The sequence below is a fragment of the Manis pentadactyla genome, chromosome 9, assembly GCF_030020395.1.
Source record: "Manis pentadactyla isolate mManPen7 chromosome 9, mManPen7.hap1, whole genome shotgun sequence".
In the NCBI taxonomy this organism is placed as follows: domain Eukaryota; kingdom Metazoa; phylum Chordata; class Mammalia; order Pholidota; family Manidae; genus Manis; species Manis pentadactyla.
In genome coordinates this window covers 39,729,410-39,748,397 of record NC_080027.1, presented here as the reverse complement: position 1 = coordinate 39,748,397, position 18,988 = coordinate 39,729,410, and the positions used below count along the sequence as shown (strand labels likewise).

General features: G+C 40.8%; 1 protein-coding gene across 2 annotated transcripts in view; it reads right to left on the bottom strand.

Moving 5' to 3' along the window:
- PGM2L1 (phosphoglucomutase 2 like 1) overlaps positions 1-18,988 on the bottom strand; it is a 69,756-nt gene that overhangs the window by 9,119 nt on the left and 41,649 nt on the right. For both annotated transcript variants that reach the window (XM_036929784.2, XM_057507222.1), the window contains exons 6-12: positions 6,647-6,840; positions 5,590-5,779; positions 5,181-5,278; positions 4,319-4,499; positions 2,473-2,566; positions 2,053-2,182; positions 1,640-1,829 (exon numbers count right to left, since the gene is read on the bottom strand). In XM_036929784.2, coding sequence (XP_036785679.2) covers positions 1,640-1,829; positions 2,053-2,182; positions 2,473-2,566; positions 4,319-4,499; positions 5,181-5,278; positions 5,590-5,779; positions 6,647-6,840 — 1,077 coding nt within the window. The remainder of the gene's footprint in view (positions 1-1,639; positions 1,830-2,052; positions 2,183-2,472; positions 2,567-4,318; positions 4,500-5,180; positions 5,279-5,589; positions 5,780-6,646; positions 6,841-18,988) is intronic.

The following is an 18,988-nucleotide window of genomic DNA, read 5'->3' as shown; positions in this document are numbered from 1 at the left end:
CACTGCAGATTTCCCAAAGTATATTATGCCCCCAGAATCCTGACACATCAGAATATTATAAGTGAAAATCTAGGCTAATAACAATAATAACAAAAACAAAAATAAATTTGACTAGCAATCTATGGTATTTAAATATTTGTTGAGCATCTATCACAGAGGCAGAAGCTTTGAGAGGCATCCATCAGAAATGGACCTGCCATGTACAACACAATGATAATGAGACAGGGACGGTGGATGTAGTCAGAGTAGGGTGAGGGCCTCTGGAGGGGGAAGGGCGGGATATTTGCAGTCAGAGCAGTGTAACTACATGCAAGGAAACCCCCCTACTAAAACTCTATGTTAAACATTAAGCTCTAGAATCATTCTTCAGTGAGATTAGTTAATGTTCCCCAGATAAAGAAGAGTAGCATATGTTTTACTATGCTAATCATTTGTAACCATGTATAAGATTCACTTTAACATACTAAAAGGCCCAGGCCTATGTGCTGTCTTTCCTCCTTCAGATCTGAAGTGATTTTGCAAACTGAGCAACTAACTTAGCATGCAGACCCAGCTGTAGACGACATGGTAAAAGGTAGGAAGAATTCCATCTTAAAAGATTGCATTTTAACACCCAGAAGTTTAAGAGGCAGGATTCTTTAGCAAATAGACAATACCTCAGCCCACCTTGGGGGCTGGGCATGCAGCCTTTTGATATGCTCCCAGACCAAGGTGCCGGTGTCCCAAAGAGAAATCAAGGCAGGAAATTCCTTATGTTGTTAATTTTCAATATTCAGGGACCACTTAACAAGTCCACACCCCTAAACTCTTTCACGTTCCTAAATATCCTCAACTGCCTATAAAACCCCCTAGACAACGCACCACCATGGCCTCTCTTGTCCCCTCCTGGCGTGAGCCGGGAGCTCTGTCCTTACACTTTATCTCTAAATAAAAGCCTGTACCTTGCTCTCCTACCTTGAGTGTTTGTGAAGCTCATTCTTTGGCTTCGTGAACAAGAACCCCGGCATCAATAACATAACATAACATAGAAAGTGGTAAATAACAAGAGGAAGGCACATAATATAATGAAACCTCAGGAGGAAGACATCTGATTATGGGACCTGGAGGGTATGTGGAGGAGGTGACATTCGCCTAAGTCTTAAATAATGGTTGAAGTTGGCCTTGCAGCCTTAGGACAAAAGGTAGACTGAGGAAACAGCTGGAGTAGAAATAAAGAAATTGAAAAAAAAATGTATGTATGTAAAACTATAGTTGTTCTATTTGGATGGAGATATAGGGAATAAGTTTGAAAAGGGAAGTTACAACTACGAAGGTGTATAGCTTTGAAATTATAGGTTTTTAAAAGACTTTATTTTCAACATATTCAGCAGCATTATACATTCCCCTTCCTTCCCTTTCTCTTTTGTTTCTCTCTCTCTCTCTCTCTCTCTCTTTCCCATCTCCCCACCCCCAGGGCACAGCAGGCACTGGCGGAGTGGTGAGGACAGGAGCAGATTCACAGAGCCAGTGAGACTTAAACTGCTCTGGAGAAAAGCAAGGAATCCTAATTGCAAGAAACTCACAGGCTTAAACTTCCATTATTTTATTATAGCATAAATTATTACAAATGTTAAAAACTTAAAAAAAAATAGGTACTTACTGATTTCTTCCTCGGCTGGCTGCTGTCATACCCAGTGGTAATGTCCCGTATGTGCAGTACAGCAAACGTCCCACAAAATTTTGGATATTCTTTTGGAGAATCAAAATTACGAAGCCTTTCAAATATACTTTTGATAGTAGTTGGATCATAACACAAGAAATATGAAGTTTTTGAAATATGATAACCGTATCTGCACAAAGATTTGAAGTGTTAAAATCAGAAATCAGGTAACTTCGGGACAGTATATATTGGAGATAAGTCTATTACACTATTATGTAGAAAGAGGCAGTCCTTAATTCAGACAAATGCAGCACTATTTAAAAATGTTGGCTATTCCTCAATGCCAAATTTAGAAGGCTAAAAGTAGGTAAAAAAAAAAATTAGCATGTGAAATTCGTAACAGTGGAACTTACTTTTCATAAACCTTAATCAGTTGCTGCTTCAATGTTACACTCATGGTTTCCAGGTAGGATGCCATCTCAGCTACAACAGCAGCTGCGCTCACCCCATCTTTATCCAAAACTGAAGTTCCACAGAGAAAACCTGAAAATTAAAAAACACCTTTAAAAAGGAGGAAAACTTAAGCCTACAGTAACTTCAACAGTTTCACATTTCTTCAGAAGGACCAGTTAATTTAAAAGCATAGTAATAAATGAAACTCATTGATACTGAAGGCAAGGGTCTTTTTTTCCTGATGAGAAATGCACCTATCCATTTAGGTTTTTACAATGCAAAATACAAAACCATAAAATGAAAATTCCTCTTTGTAGAACTACTACATTCAAAAACATGCTTCTGTTCAAATTTCAAACATTTTAATGTTTACTACATACCAATAGACTCTTCAAATGCAAAAAGGACTTCATTCCCATTTTCCAGGAGGTCTTTTATCCTACTTCCAATCCATTTAAAACCTGGTAATGTTTCCTGAAATGCAGAGGAGGCCACTCTAGTTAAGTGACTCTCTCATAAATACATACTAGAGAAAAGCCTGCCACTAAATGCACATAATATTCAGTAATCATCTGTTAAGGTTTCAATTCACAAAGATTTATATAGTGGTTAAATGTATAGTCATGAAGTGCATGGATATATACACAGACACCACAACAGATGACCTACTATTTATTGAGCACAGTGATAGTGATTTACATAAAATATAATCCAATATTTATAAGTGGTGATGCATATACTCACAAAAGTAATATAAACACACACATATTATGGTCATCTACTATTTACCAAGCAATGTAACAGATGCTTTACATCACTATATTTTTTTAATGCTCACAAAAAATGTTGTTGAAACAGGGCCTCAGAAGTTCAGTAAATTTGCCCAAGATTATGCTGCTTATATAAAGGATGGAGCCATGGTTCAATTACAATGCTTCTCAGAACTGTCCTTTAAGCTGTATAATAAGCACTAATATTGAGTACTATAAGGCTGTGATTTAGTCCCCCTGAGTAACCAAAGGCCATAGGCTTTTTAATGATGCACTTTCAACATTACCACAAATATGCTTGAACCCTGTGTACTTTACCAGAACATCATGGCCTAAATAAAACCACCAAAGTGAGTTACTAAGTTCTTCTTTGGTGATTAAAGTTGAGTACTTTTCATCTGATGAGACATGAACTTTAAAGACATGAATTTCATATTTAAAAACATAAACTGTTTTAGAGTCAACAGAAAGGGCATATGATACACACTGACTCTAGAGCTCACCATTACTAATTTATGATTCTAACTCACCTCTTTACCTCCACACTGGGGAAAACAAAAAAAGAAAACAACATAAAAGCCAAAAACCTTTGCCACCTGACTATTCCCAACAAAAACTGAGATTTTAACAAAACAAATAAAAAATATTGGTCTGTAGAATCATGTTCTTTTTTCTCTTTTGTGCTCATTATATTATTTTTCCTGCCAGACATAAATGAAGAAAATATTAACATTAGTGCTTAGGAATCTTAGCTTGGCTTGGGTAAATTTTGTTTCCTCTATTTTGCTATTTGTGTTTTAGAAAGCCTGGGATTGAAAATTCTATTTCACTAAGACTGGTATATAAGCCTATCAGTGTTAGGACCTGTAGTTTGCCATTGGCTCAAGAAAAAAATGCCCAGAGGTGATATTTTCACTGATTCTTGGTAAAGGTGACAGGAAAGCAACTTAATTGGCACTAGTCCCAGCAGTTGTAAAAAGCTCAGCTTAACTGCCTGTGGCTCATAAAGGTTAATGATCTATGCTGAAAGAGTCATTATTTGTTTTATGGAGGTAGAATCATTGGGTCTTAATTTACAACTCAGAAGATTACTTGAAGGGCCTAAACAAGTAGTAGATAACACCTACAATTTTTTGGAGTGGAGTTTATATACTGATGAGGTCACCAGGAGCCAGATTTTCTCAGTATGAAAACCAGATACTGTTGTATGAAATAACAGGCATTAATGCAGTTAGGATGTTTAGAGAACATAATATATTAGCTTCAGAAATTTACATACTGGATGAATCTGGCTTAAGGTGTGTAAACTATCAAAAAAAACTAAGCAAGTGCTAACAGAATTAGAAAAAAAAGGGGGGGGAATTATAAATGAAATCAACAAAAGTTTTGTGGAGAGATGACTTTATTTATAGAAATAGATTTTTAAAAGTAGTACACAGATATTATCTATTCTTACTTCAAAATGAAATCCTTCTTTAAGTGCAATTGCCTTTAAAATTTTGGAAGAGACTGTAGTGGCTAACATATAAATGTTCTTCACATCAGCATTTGGTGATTTATTTTTCTTCCAGCAATCAAACATCCACCACCCAAACAAAGCTGCCAATTCATTCCCTGTGAAAACTTTCCAGTGACCACTGTAGAGAGAATGAAAATTCAAGTCAAGACCTTTGTAACTTCTCATTAAAACTTCCTGACCCTAAGAACTACAAATTACCATCCTTCACGTAAGAAAACCCCAAACTATTGTATGGGATTTTTGAGAAAACACTTAGTACCACTTTTCTAACTGACTGGGGTGAACTTAGTATAGGAATGGCAGGAATGTCTTTTGAAAAATTATTACATTGTTACTTTTATTCTCCTACTTAATGAGAAAAAATTTAAAACGTGATGTCCTTCCCATGTAAGGACACTTGTCACATCATAATGTCAAAAATGCACAGCAACTGAAAGGACCATGATTAGGAAATGATTACACTGATAAAGCAAACTGTTGGGATATTATGCCATTTTAAAAATTAATATTTTAAACAAGTATTTCTGGACAGGGAAAATGTTTAAAATACAATATTAAGTGGAAAATATTATGCAAAACTATATATAGCATTCACAATTTTATAAACAAATATATCTTAAATGTTTGAGTAGAAAAAACTTGGGAAGGAAATGTCAAAATACCAATCCAGGTGGTTATCTCTGGGTAGTGTGGGCTTAGATTTATTTTCTTATTTTTTAATTATTTCCAATGTAAGACTGAAAATCAAAACTTGTTTTTCAAACTTTAAGCTTTTAATTAAATAGCAGCCTCTACTTACTTCTCCTGAAGTTCTGCCACTGCCAATCTGTCTGCATCAGGATCTGTGGCTAGCACTACTCGGGCATTTTCTTTCTCTGCCAGCCTCAAAGAAAGTTCCTAAAACAGTGACCCAAAAAGCTGGGTTGTACTGAAGACCTTAAATTCAATGTTAATATTCCTAAATGCAGGCACTGTGTTAATACTGAAATTTTAGAAGGAATATAGTTTGACTAAATTAAAAAGAAAGCCTATGAGTCAGGATATCAACCACAGAGATTTCAAACAAAAAGGAATATATGGCTCCAATATAATTAGAATGATGTAAATTAAAGTTGTTTCTGCTTTTGAAGTAATCACTGAATTGTCAGTAAGTTCTATCTGGTGAACTTTAATACACTAATAATAATTCAAGTAAAGAAAAAACATACCAGCACAGATTCTCCTTCTTCAGGATTTGGGCATTTAACAGTAGAAAAGTCTGGATCGGGATCTTTTTGTTCTGGTACTGGAATTGGAGGCTTAAAACCAAACACTTGAAAAGCCAACTGCACATAGTCATGTCCAACCCCATGAAAAGATGTATGTACAAATTTCAACGTGGTCTTTGAGTTTAATCCCCTATGAAGGAAAATCATCATTCTATCAATATCATAAAATCCATTACCTATGATAGGATTAAAATAGAGAAAAAGCTAAAATCTATTTTGTTAGATAAGGAAAATATACTCAGCAAGGCAAGATGCTTTCTAGCAATAATCCTTGCTATTTATGGAATAGTTATGGAAATATGGGAATAGTTAAGAAAAAAAATCAAATTTTAGAGGAAATTTCCTAATCTTATCTATAGAGGGAATACATGTATTTAACTATAATCTTTTAACAGCTTTCTTGAGAGGTAACTAACATACTATACAATTCATCGATTTAAAATATACAATTCAATGGCTTTCACTATATTCACAAAGGTGTTCAACCATTACCATTATCAATCTTAGAACATTCGCATTACCCCAAAAAGAAACTCCATACCCCATAGCTGCCAGCTCTTAACTCTCCCATTTCTCCCAGCCATAGGTAGCAATTAATATTTGATTCTCTCTCTATAGATTTGCCTTCTCTGGACATTTTTTATAAATGGAATCATACAATATGTGGTCCCTTTGTGTCTGGCTTCTTTCACTTAGCACATGTATTTAAGGCTTATCCATGTTGTAATATGTATCAGTATTTCATTTCTTTTTACTGCTGAATAATATTTCATTGTATAACACACTTCATTTATACATTCATCAGTTGATAGATATTTATATTGTTTCCATTTTTTTACTAGTATAAATAGTACTATTTAGCTATAATTTTAATATAATGAATAGCCAACGTATTTTTAATCTCTATTTCTTTTAATCCTGATTGTATCCCTATTTCTTTCCCTTATTTGTGAATCTTATTCTAAATTAATACAATCATATATTCCCACTTGGATACCTGTGAAAACAGATCTTTTTGAGATCTTCCATGTATCTCCTGCAAATGTCCTGCAGAGGGTCTCTCTTCAGTGGGCTGGTATCGACCAAATTATCATTCCAGGAACCATTCCAGGGTTCCACACATTCTTCTATACATTTCAGAATTTCTTTATCATGAGGAGATGTGATCTGAGCACCAGTTTCCCAATAAACCTAGATGACAGGTCAGTGCAGCTATAAATACTTGAAATGTTGGCCAGATATTTTCTTAACTACAGTAGAGCTATTTGACTGTATAAAGTATACCAAATTAATCAAGTAGGAAAATGTCAACATGGGACCATGGGACTAACTTTATAAATGCCAAAGGATTTGGTGGTAATGATTCCACAGGAACTTGTCAATAAAATGATCATGTATTATTTTCTCTTTTAGAATGTACTTTAATAACAACACAAGTAAAATATAATTAGAGCATCTTTATGACATTATCATAATATATATTTTCATTGTATTCAATCATACTCTTAGATCTACAACTACAAAGATAATCTAAGAAATGCTGGAATATACATAAAACTTGACACTAAGAAATTTCAGCATTATAAAGTAGTTCTGTTATATGATAAACAAGAAATTATTTTTCAGTTACAAATTAAAGCTAGAATTTATGTCACACCAAATAAAGTCTGTATCAGGGAAGACAACACATTAATTATTCCATATACATTTCAGTATATATTTTTTCAATATTTAATGAAAATACATTTCATAAGTTGTCAGTTTGTCAAGTAGCTTGGCCAACAAGACTTTAGGAACAGTTAAGCAAAAAAACAAGAAAATGTATTAATTCACAGGATCTCAAAGTTAGAAGGGACTCTGCTTAGAGAATATCTATACTGATTTCCACCATGTATGACATGAATCCCCTCTATTGCACCCTGAATGAGGGAAAGAATACATTTGAATATGTACTAAGCTCTGTGCCAAGCAGTATGGAAGACTAGATGACCTGAAAATTCTCACTCTATACACACTTCAAAATGGTAGCTAAAGTAGGAATACTACTATCTAAAATACATAGCTTAGTTCACAAGAAAGAGAGGGGAAAACTCCAAGCAATGGGAAAAAAGGAAAGAATTGAAAACCAGAGTGACAAGGCTGTGGTCTGATGCTGTGGCTCCTTGAGGTTTGGGAACTGTCCATTTATCTGGTTCTTGGAGTTGAAATGTCCATGTGGAAGATAAGAAATTAGAACCGAGACTCCCCCTCTAGAAGAAATATAGAATAGAAAAAGTTCTGTCTGTTATTATAGAAAGATTATAGGAAGCATGTCTGTTTATTCTTGGGTTCTGGGTGATAAAAAAAATTCGTATCTGAGGTCTAAATTAACACAGAAATTGTTTCCAATCAGTAAAAATCCTGAGGTTCTTGCAGAAATTTAAAAAACAAAAACAAAAACTGCTTTGAAGGTTTGTTCCCACATTCTAAGACAAAAGATAGACTCTATCTATAGGCCCTGAAAGCTCACCATGAAAATTTATGAAATATGAGAAAAAAATTCTGGCCTTTCTTCCTGACCACTTCTTGCCTTGTATGTAGATGTGATTATTAGAGGCAGAGCAACTATTTTATGATGCCTGTGCTTGAAGGAAATGTCAAAAACACTGCAGAGATGCCAGGCCCAACAACACTGAACTACAGAACCATGCCAGCAGCCACCTACCTCTGGACATTTTTTTGTTATGTGAGAAAAATAAATTCCTATCAACTAAAGCTACTTTTGTGGATTTTCTGAACCTGCAGCAGAAGGTGTCCCTATCTGATATAGTAATAGAAAAATTCATACAACAAAATATGCCCAGGAATAAATTTTTAAAGAAATATGAAAGATCTATTTTTTAATTTAAAATATTACTAAAGGATCTAAAAGAAGTCTTGAAAGAATAGAATGATACATCCTATTCATAAATAAGGAGACTCAATATTTTTTAAATTATTGAAGTTTCTAAATTAATCTACAAATGAAATATACCAATAAAAATGCCAAAATAACTTTTTTCCAAATGTAAAAAAATACCATAATACTAAGCATGGGAAAATATCATAAATAAAATCAAAAGGCAAATGATAATGTAGGGGGAAAATAACTGCAAAACAGATGACTAAGAGCTACTTTATAGATATAAAGAGTTTCAATAAATCAATAACAAAAAGAGCAACAACCCAACAGAAAAATGGGCAAAACCTTTAATAGATTTCTCAGGAAAGGGAACACAAATATGTTGTAAATGCATGAAAAGATGCTCAAACTCACTCATAAAAGAGGTGCAGATAAAATATATTAACATTTCTACAAAGATAAAAAATTAGATAATATAATATTGGCACATATAGGATAAAAACCATATTGTTAGGTGAGTGCATCCATTGGTACAACCACCTTAAATAGAGAATGACATATTTTCTTTCATACTCCCTTTGACTCAGAAGTTTTCACTTCTAGAAATTTATCCTGTAGATCAGCAATACGGTAGTGAGTGAAGATTCCTATGGCCAGGATTCTCATCTAGCCCTGGTCGGCTTGCTCACTACACACATGTGGGCAATATGATGTTATTGACTCTAAAGAACTCCGCCCAGTGCTCTGGGCTGCTGCACGGCTGCACGGCTGCACAGCTGCACAGCTGCAGGAGAGCAGAGACTGTTGTGGTGACAGCACCAAGAACAGAGACTGAAACAGCTGTGGGGGCAGAGAGGCCCAGAGGCAGAGGCTGGCTTCCTGCATGCAGACTCGCTCTGAGTGGGCAGGATTCTAGTGATTGACCTGCCACCAAGGGAATAAAGTTGGGTATAAACTTTTTTACCCCAAGAACATTCCATTGTCATTCTTCGGTTTCATTGAATCCATAGAGAACTTGTCCAGGGCTGAAACCCATTGGCCAGACAACTGGTGACATAAGCAGGATTCATTGTTGATGAGGATCAGAACAAGCTGCCCTCATGGGAGGAGTGCTTCAGTGGGCTGCCCCTATGGATGAGAAGACCTTTGAGTGTCCCCCAATGGACATGTGGTCCAATGTGGCTTGCCTCCTAGAGGACTGGGCCCAACCCCAAGACTGGCAAGAGGTGGAGGCAACACCTGAGGCAGTTACACTGGTCCTCAGAAAATAGGGAATTCCTTAAAAAAACAGAGTGCCTACACAGAGAAGACAAGTAGTGATTTTACAGCATCTTACTATGTTGATGGACATGACTGTGAACGGGGATGTGGGGGGGACTTGGTGAAGGGGGGAGCCTAGTAAACATAATGTCCTTCATGTAATTGTAGATTAATGATATCAAAATAAAATTTAAAAAAAAAAAGAAAAGAAACAGAGTGCCTATGGGCTGTGGGGAGTTTTTTTCCACAGTACTGAGAAAGGCCATAAGGAAGAAAGATGTCCTCCTGCAGGAAGCATGAGAAGAGGCAGCACAAGAACGTGAGCTGCAAAGTGCCATTGAGGAGGTAAAAAATTTGTTGGTGACTGAAACGGCATCACTAGGAGATGCTGTGGAAATGGTAAAGGACATCATGGTAGCCCGAGAAGCGGCAGCCCGAGAAGCGGCCCAAGAAGCAGCAGCATGAGAATGCAGGCTGCCAGGTGCTGTGGGGCAGGTGAAGGATGTAGTGGAGCCGTCAGCCTCAGAAATGGAGGAGCAGAGGTTTGACCAACAGGTGGGGGTGGAGGTCCTGCTGATGCCAGAGGCATCAGCCCCTCCTGGGTTGGAACCCCACCCAGTTTAAAGCTAGTGGAAAGCCCAAAAGAAAATAGACTCAGCAACTGTGGGTTCCTCCAGGAGAGGTGTAGCCTCCTCCCCAGGTCATGGAGCATTCTGTATTCTGCTCCTATACTCAGGCTCAAGCAATGAAAGCACAAAAGGAAATATGAACTGCTACTCAAAGGAAGAATTTAAAGGGCCCCGAGAAGGTCATGAGGACCCAGATGTGGGTTGATTTTATAAAGACAGGAGCAGACAGTGAAATTGGAAGCAAAGTCAAATAGAATCTTATTGGAGCTATGGCAACAATTGAAACCGGAGCAGAGGTTCCAACTGCTGAGGACAAAGAAGCAGAAGCCAGAGACAAAGCAACAAGACTGGTCTGTGTGTCTGCAAGACTTTTTGCTGGAGAGGCTGGAAAGGTGCGTATTGTAAGGCCAACCCATGGTCCTTTTGGTTAACTCATCTGAATAGAACTGGTTTGAATACAGCTGGGATGATCACCTGGTGGCAATGGATCTCCTCAGACTTGAGCATTATTATAATTTCTGTTATTTGTATATTGTTGTAGCCTCTTTTGTTACTGCGGAATTTGGTTACAGTGTTCCAGCTTTCTCACACAGGGACCATAGTGGAAGACTGAGGGTGCATAGATTGAGAAGCAAGAATCCTGGAGTGGTGGAGTGTGGAGAAAGTGAAGGTTCCTATGGCCAAGTGTGGGGAAGTTAGGGTTCCTATGGTCAGGATACTCACAGAACTTAAACCACCTGATGATGTAACTGGCCTGTTGCTAGACTACTGCTTCCACACCCATAGGCAATAAGCTATTACTGCACTATATAGAGAGCTCGGCCCAGTGCTCTGGGTGGAGGCAGACGCTAGTGCTCGACCTACCCCTGGAAGAACAAACCAGGAAGTAAACCCTTTGACCCCAAAGAAACATTCTACTGTCTTTTATTTGGTCACACTGAATCCGTAGCGAACTTGCCGGGGGCTGAAACCCATTGGCAAGACAATTGGTGAAGTTGGCAGGGTTCATTGTTGACCAAGGAAAAAGACCAGGCTACTCTTATGGGAGGGATGCTTCAGCGGGCTGCCCCTGTGAATGAGGAGACAGTGGATTGTCCCCCAATGGGTGTGTGGTCTGAGGTGGCTTGCCTCCTGAGGGCTGGGCCCCACCCCAGGTCTGGAGGCAAGTGGAGGTTATACCTGAGGCAGTAGGGGTAGCCCTTGGTATAGTAAGTAGGCCTTTTGAGAGACAGTGCCCATGAGGCAGCGGGGACTGTGGGTCGGCTGCTTCTCACTGTATTAAAGAAGTCTACAGAAGAGAAGGACATGCTCCTGAAAAAGACCCAAGAAATGGTGGCATGAGAACACAAGCTGCAAACTGCTGTGGATTCACTGAAGGAGGTAATGGCATTGATGAGAGAGGAGGCAGCACAAGAACACCGGGAGCAAGGTGCTATTGATGAGGTAAAAGATTCCTTACAGAACAAGATAGCAGCACTGCCAGGTGCTCTGAAGGAGGAAAAGGCCATAAAGGAAAAAGACAGACTCCTGAGGGAATCACGGGTGGAGGTGGCACGAGAATGCCAGCTGCAAAGCATTGAGGTGAAGGTAAGAGAGTCGCTGAAGACTGAGGTAGCATTGCTGCGAGGCACAGTAGAAAAGGTAAAGGATGTAGCAGAGGAGGCACTAGGGGGAGGGGAGAGAAAGGTGCCATCAGCCCCAGAAATGGAGGAGCTGGGGAAGGATGAAGGGATGGTGTCTGAGGCACTGACCCCCTCCTCTATTGAAAGCATTTCCAATGGTTGTAAAGAAAATAAAGACCCAGCAGCAGAGAGTTCCCCAATGAGAGGCACAGCCCCTCCCCAGGTCATGGAGCACTCTATGCTCCACCCCCATACTCAGGCTGAGCTGGTGGATTTGGGCTCCCAGTTTAGGCAGAAGCCCTCGGAGTCAATATCAGCTTGGCTCCTGAGTCTGTGGGACTTAGGGGTGGATGGAATTGTTCTGTTGTGATCAGAGATGGGAAAGCTGGCTTCGCTGACAGTTCAGCCCACCTCGAGGCAGTGGTTACAAAGTGCCATCAACCTCAGGGAATCACTCCTTCCTCGATTGGCTTATGGCTGCACTTCATGCTTTTGGCCCAATCAGGGTGATCTACCATCCTCTCCTACTATATGGCAGATGTATGCTGAGCTCCAACAAGTGTTATGAGAGCTAGGTATAAGAAATGCCATTTATAGTCCAGAGAATCATGGCCCAAATGAAGAGCCTTTCACTTCTGGAATGAGAAATATTGTACTTCGAACAGCTCCTACATCTCTCTTTGAGTCTTTAGAGGCCATTCTTTCCCCTCACTTAGGGCATCCCATAAGCGAGGTGACACATACAGTAGCAGACTTAGGAGAGGCTGAAGCAGTGAGAACATAGAAAGAAATAAGGTCTGCTACTCATAAGAAGAACTTAAAGGGCCCCATGAAAGTTACCAGGACCCAGATGTGGGTTGATTTAATATGGGCAGGAGCAGACAGAAGGAAATTAGAGGGGAAGTCAAATAGGATCTTACTGGAGCTATGGCAACAACTGAAACCAAAGAAGCAGTTCCAGCCATTAAGACCAAAGAGGCAGAGGTCAGAGACAGAGCCACAAATCTGGTCTGTGTGTCTGCAAGACTTCCTGCTGGAGAGTGAGCCAACCTCACTTGAGCCCACACAAGAAAAATGATTGGTAAACACGATTTGACTGAGGGGAAGGTCGAGGTACCTGCTCTGAGGGACTGGGGGGAGACCAGAGGCCACATGTTGAAATAGCTATCCATTGGTCCCCAGTGAACATACATGCCCTGGCTCTGGTGGACACAGGGGCTGAATGTTCACTGATTCATGGTAACCCTGAGTGGTTCCCCAAGACCCCCACTATCATAAATGGATACGGAGGTAAGGCTATCTGAGTGAAACAAGCTCAAATCCCTTTGGGAATAGGGCATATTACCCCCCAAAGAGTATACTGTGTATATATATCTCCTATCCCTGAGTATATTTTGGGGATTGATAGCCTGCAGGGTCTATGGTTGTAGACCACTGTAGGTCAGTTCAGATTGAGAGTATGTGTGGTGAAGGCAGTTCTGAGGGGACATGCTAGGCACCCACCCATGGCTTTGCCTGTACCTCGGTGGGTGACTAATACCAAATAATATAAACTGCCTGGAGGACATAAAGAGATTGGAGAAACCCTCCAGGAACTGGAAAAGGAGGTCATTATAAACCCACCCATAGTCCTTTCAATTCCCCAGTGTGGCCAGATGACCCCTGGCATATGACTGTGGATTACAGAGATCTGAATAGTCATACCTGCTATGCATGCTGCTGTCCCCTCTATTGCAGGCTTGATGGATACCCTCAGCCATGAACTAGGAACATACCATTATGTGGTAGATCTTACTAATGCCTTCTTTTCCATTGACATTGAGCAGGAAAGTCAGGAACAGTTTGCCTTCACATGGGAAGGATGGCAATGGACTTTCACCGTCCTTCCACAGGGATACCTCCACAGTGCCACCATCTGTCATGGACTTGTAGCCCAGGACTTGGCAGCATGGGAGAAGCTGCCAACAGTGCAGCTGTACCATTATATTGCTGATGCCATGCTCATGTCCAATTCTCTTTCAGATCTAGAAGGTGCAGCACCTAGACTGCTGCAACATCTACAGGACAAAGGATGGGCTGTGAACAGTACCAAGGTTCATGGACCTGGTTTGTCTGTCAAATTCTTGGGGGTCATCTGGTCGGATAAGACCAAAGTTATACCAGAAGTAGTTATAGATAAAGTCCAGGCCTTTCCTACCCCTATTGTAGCATTGCTACAAGAGTTTTTGGGTCTTCTAGGCTACTGGACAGTGTTTATCCAACAATTGGCACAAATTCTGAAGCCCTTATACCGGTTGGTATGAAAGGGTGTCAGATGGGACTGGGATGAGACATGTGCATTTGCCTTTACTACAGCAAAATAGGTGTTCAAGGCCATGCAGGCCTTAAGTGTGGTAGACCCATCAAGGCCCTGTGAGCTGGATTTTCATGTGACTGAAGATGGTTATGGCTGGGGTCTCTGGCAGCAGCTTGAACAAACTTGCCAACCTATTGGATTCTGGTCACAACTCAGGAAAGGGGCAGAGGTATGATACATTTTGATAGAAAAACAACTGGCTGCTGTGTATCATGTTTTGCTGGCTACAGAACCCATCACTAGAATGGCCCCAATAAAGGTAATAACCACCTTTCTCATCTTGGGGTGGGTATGAGACTGGACCCAAAAGCCAAGGAGTGGTGTGGCACAAATGCCCACACTGGCCAAGTGGGGTGCTTACCTACAGCAGTGTAGGGCCCTCTTTAGAAGCCCCTTGAGTGAAGAACTCCAACATTATTGGGGCTGGTGACATATACTAGTGAAAAGCAGGAAGAACCTGTTTTTGAACCATTAGTAGCAGAGATTCCCTATCAGGAGGGAAGAGCCCCTATACCCGAAGACACATGGTACACAGATGGCTCCAGCTGTGGGCAGCCCCCAAAACAGAGGGCCATAGCTTTCCATCCTAAGACTGAGACAATATGGATGGAAGATGGTGAGGGGAAGAGCAGCTAATGGGCAGAGTTGTGGGCTGTGTGGCTTGTGATCAGCCAGGAGCCCTCCCCTATAGTTGTCTGCACTGACAGCTGGGCTGTCTATCAGGACTTGACCCTGTGGCTACCATCCTGGTACCATGCCAACTGGCTGGTTGGTCACTGACCCCTTTGGGGACAAGAATTGTGGCAAGACTTATGGGCCTGTGGTCAGATTCAAACAATTACAGTATACCATATGACAGGTCATTTGCCACTGGCATCCCTAGGAAATGATGAAGCAGATAAATTGGGCCAGATACATTGGTTAGAAGGAAAGCCTGCCTCTGATGTAGCCCAATGGTTACATCAGCGTTTGTTGCATGCTGGGCAAAAGACAATGTGGGCTGTAGCTTGTCAGTGGGACTTGCCTTTGACCTTTGAAGTTAGTAGAGCCCAGTAGGAATGTGTTGTATGCTCTAAAAGGGACTTACACCAAGTTCCACAGCAACATGGGACAATAGCTAAGGGGCCTATACCCTTCATCAGGTGGCAGATAGACTATATTGGGCCTCTACCTGTGTCAGAAGGATATCAGTATGCCATGATTTGTGTGGACACAGCTACTGGACTTCTGGTTGTTTTTCCTACCCATTGTGCAGACCAGCAGATGACCAAAAGAGGCCTAGAGCATCTCTTTGCCGCCTATGGCTGACCATAGGTAATTGAGAGTGATCAGGGCACTGAGTTTACTGGACATACACTGCAAGAATGGGTGCGACAGCTGGGAATCAAATGGAAGTTTCATGTGCCATACAATCCTACCACAGCAGGCATGCTAGAGAGGCACAATGGCTTGTTAAAATCCAGACTAAAGTCAGACACCAATAGTTTGAGGGGATGGTCAGTCCGCTTATGGACTGTGCTACGGCATCTGAATGAGAGACCCTGAAAGGGAGCCCTGAGCCCCATAGACATGTTAACACATATGGCTGCCTCCCCTATACAACTGCCAGTACAAACCAAGGAAGAATCACTGAAGCTGAGGTTCAGGCACCAGAAAAATATCTTGTTGCCAGCACCAACTGCACTGAACCCTGGAGACTCCATTGAGTGGACGTGGCCTTAGACATTTCGACACATAGATCAACGATGGCTGGCTCTCCTGGCACCTTGGGGACAAGGCCTGGAAGCTGGCCTCCTGTGTAGTCCTGTAATAATAGCAGAGTGACACCCAAAGGTCACAGTAGTATATCCTGAACAACCAGGAGGTAGGAGCATCTTACTGGGGAGTTTTGTTTTATCATTATGGCCAGTGCATGCACCTCCAGTAGCATTATATATAGACCCTTCAGTAACCCCCATGGGGAGAGGAGTACAAGTATGGTATACTAGACCTGGACGGGACCCCCCTTCCTGCAACAGCCCTATTCTCTTGTATGCATCCTACCTGATGGACAAGATTCGCCTATGTTGGTATCAGTAAAACATGTGTCTTACTGTCGCTAAGGTCTTTGTGGATTGGGAACCTCCTCTGGTTTGAGGATTATTATAATTTTTGTTACCTGCATCAAAATCTTGTTGTCTTAATTTTTGCGATTATCTCTAAGTTGTTGTTAGGCTCTACTGCTATTGTGGAATCTGGTTACAGTGCTCCAGCTTTCTTGCACAGGGACCATTGTGGAAGATTGAGCGCACGTAGATTGTAAGGCAAGAATCCTGGAGGGGTGGAGTGTGGGGAAGTTGGGGTTCCTATGGCCAGGATCCTCACTGAACTTAAACCACCTGATGATGTAACTGGCCTGTTGATAGGTTACTGCTTCCACACCCATGGGCAATAAGCTATTATTGCACTATATAGAGAGCTCGGCCCAGTGCTCTGCGTGGAGGCTGAGACGCTAGTGCTTAACCTACTGCCGGAAGAACAAGCTGGGTAATAAACCCTTTCACCCCAAAGAAACGTTCTACTGTCATTTCTTTGGTCACACTGAATCCATAGAGAACTTGCTGGGAGCTGAAACCCATTGGCAAGACACCAGGATTCTCACCTGGACCTGGTCGGCTTGCTCACTGCACGTGTGGCCAATACATTGTTATAGACTCTATATAAAGAGCTTCGCCCAGTGCTCGGGGCAACACGGTGGCATGGCTGCAAGGTTGCAGGAGAGCAGAGATGAGATTCTAGTGAGTGACCTGCCACTGAGGGAATAAAGTTGGGTATATAAACCCTTTCACCCCAAGAACATTCCATTGTCATTCTTTGGTCTCACTGAATCCTTAGTGAGCTTGCCTGGGGCTCAAACCCATTGGCAAGACATGTAGATATACAATGTGAGCCACAAATGTAAGCCACTTACTCAATTAAAAAATTTTCTAGTAGCCACATTAAAAAAGATTAAAAGAAACAGTGAAGTTAATTGTTGTATACTTTATGTAACCCAATATATTTCAACATGTAATCAATATAAAAGTATTGAGATATTTTACATTGTTTTTTCAGACTGTCTTTGAAATCTGGTGCATGTTTTACACTTACAGCACATCTCAATTCAGACTAGTCATTTTTTAAATGTTCAATAGCCTTAGGTGGTTAGTGGCTACCATACTGGACAGTAAAGATGGTAATAAAAACAAGCACTAACATTTACTGAGCATTTATTAGAGCCAGACACTATACTAGACATTTTCCCTGCATTTATCTCCCTTAATCCTCATTCCCACCATACGATGTTGGTTCTATTATTATCCTGTGGGGAAAATAGAAGTTCCTATGGCCAGGATCCTTACCTGAACCTAAACTACTTGATGATGTAACTGGCCTGCTTTTAGGCTACTGCTTCCACACCTGTGGGCAATAAGCTATTATTGACTGAGTCACTATATAAAGAGCTCTGCCCAGTGCTCTGGGCAGAGGCAGAGATGAGGAGTGATTACAGACCTGCAGACTATTGGATGCAGATGTAATTCTAGTGTTCAACCTATCGCTGGGATAATAAACGGGTCATAAGCCCTTTTACCCCAAGAATGTTTCATTGTCATTCCTTGGTCTCACTGAGTCCATAGTGAACTTTCCCGGGGCTGAAACGCATTGGCAAGATATATTCCCAGTTTGCTGATGGGGAAATTAAAGCACAGCGAAATTAAGTAATTTGCCTGAGGTCACAAAGCTTCTGAGTGGCAGCGGTAGGTTTCAAACCCAACCTATACTCTTGACCACTACTCTACACTGACTACATAATCTACTTGCATACATGAACAAATATATATGCAGAAGAACACTCATTGTAGTACTGTTTATAAGCAGCAGAATACCAGAAATAAATGAAATTTTCATCAACAGAGGAGTGGTTAAATAAATGAGGCTGTTTCATACTGTTTGTGGAGTGAAGGTTCTTGTGGCCAGGATTCTCACCTGACCCTGGTTGGCTAGCTCCCTACACATGTGTGGGCAACACGTTGTTATTGACTCTATAGAAAGAGCTCTGCCCAGTGCTCTGGGCGACACGGCAACACGGTGGCACGGTTGCAGGGCTGCAGGAGAGCAGAGATGAGACTGGAGTGGTGGCAGCACCAAGGACAGAGACTGAGACGGCTGTGTGGGTAGAGAGGGTCAGAGGCAGAGACTGGCTTGCTGCATGCAGGCTCAATCTGAGTGGTTAGTGATTGACCTGCCACCATGGAAATAAAGTTGGGTATAACCCTTTCACCCCAAGAATGTTCTATGGTCATTTCTTTGGTTTCATTGAATCCATAGTGAACTTGCCTGGGGCTGAAACCCTTTAGCAAGACACAGTTGTATGATAAAAGCAAGGTATAGAACACTGTATATAGTGCCCTACCATTTATGGAAAAAAAAAATAAGGGAGTGAGAAACATACATACAATTACACATGCATAGACTATATCTGGAAGCAAACTAAAACCAGAAACAGTAGTTGCTTTTGAAATAGGATCTGCAGGAAGGGATAGGAAAGATACTTTTTATTGTTTAATGCTTT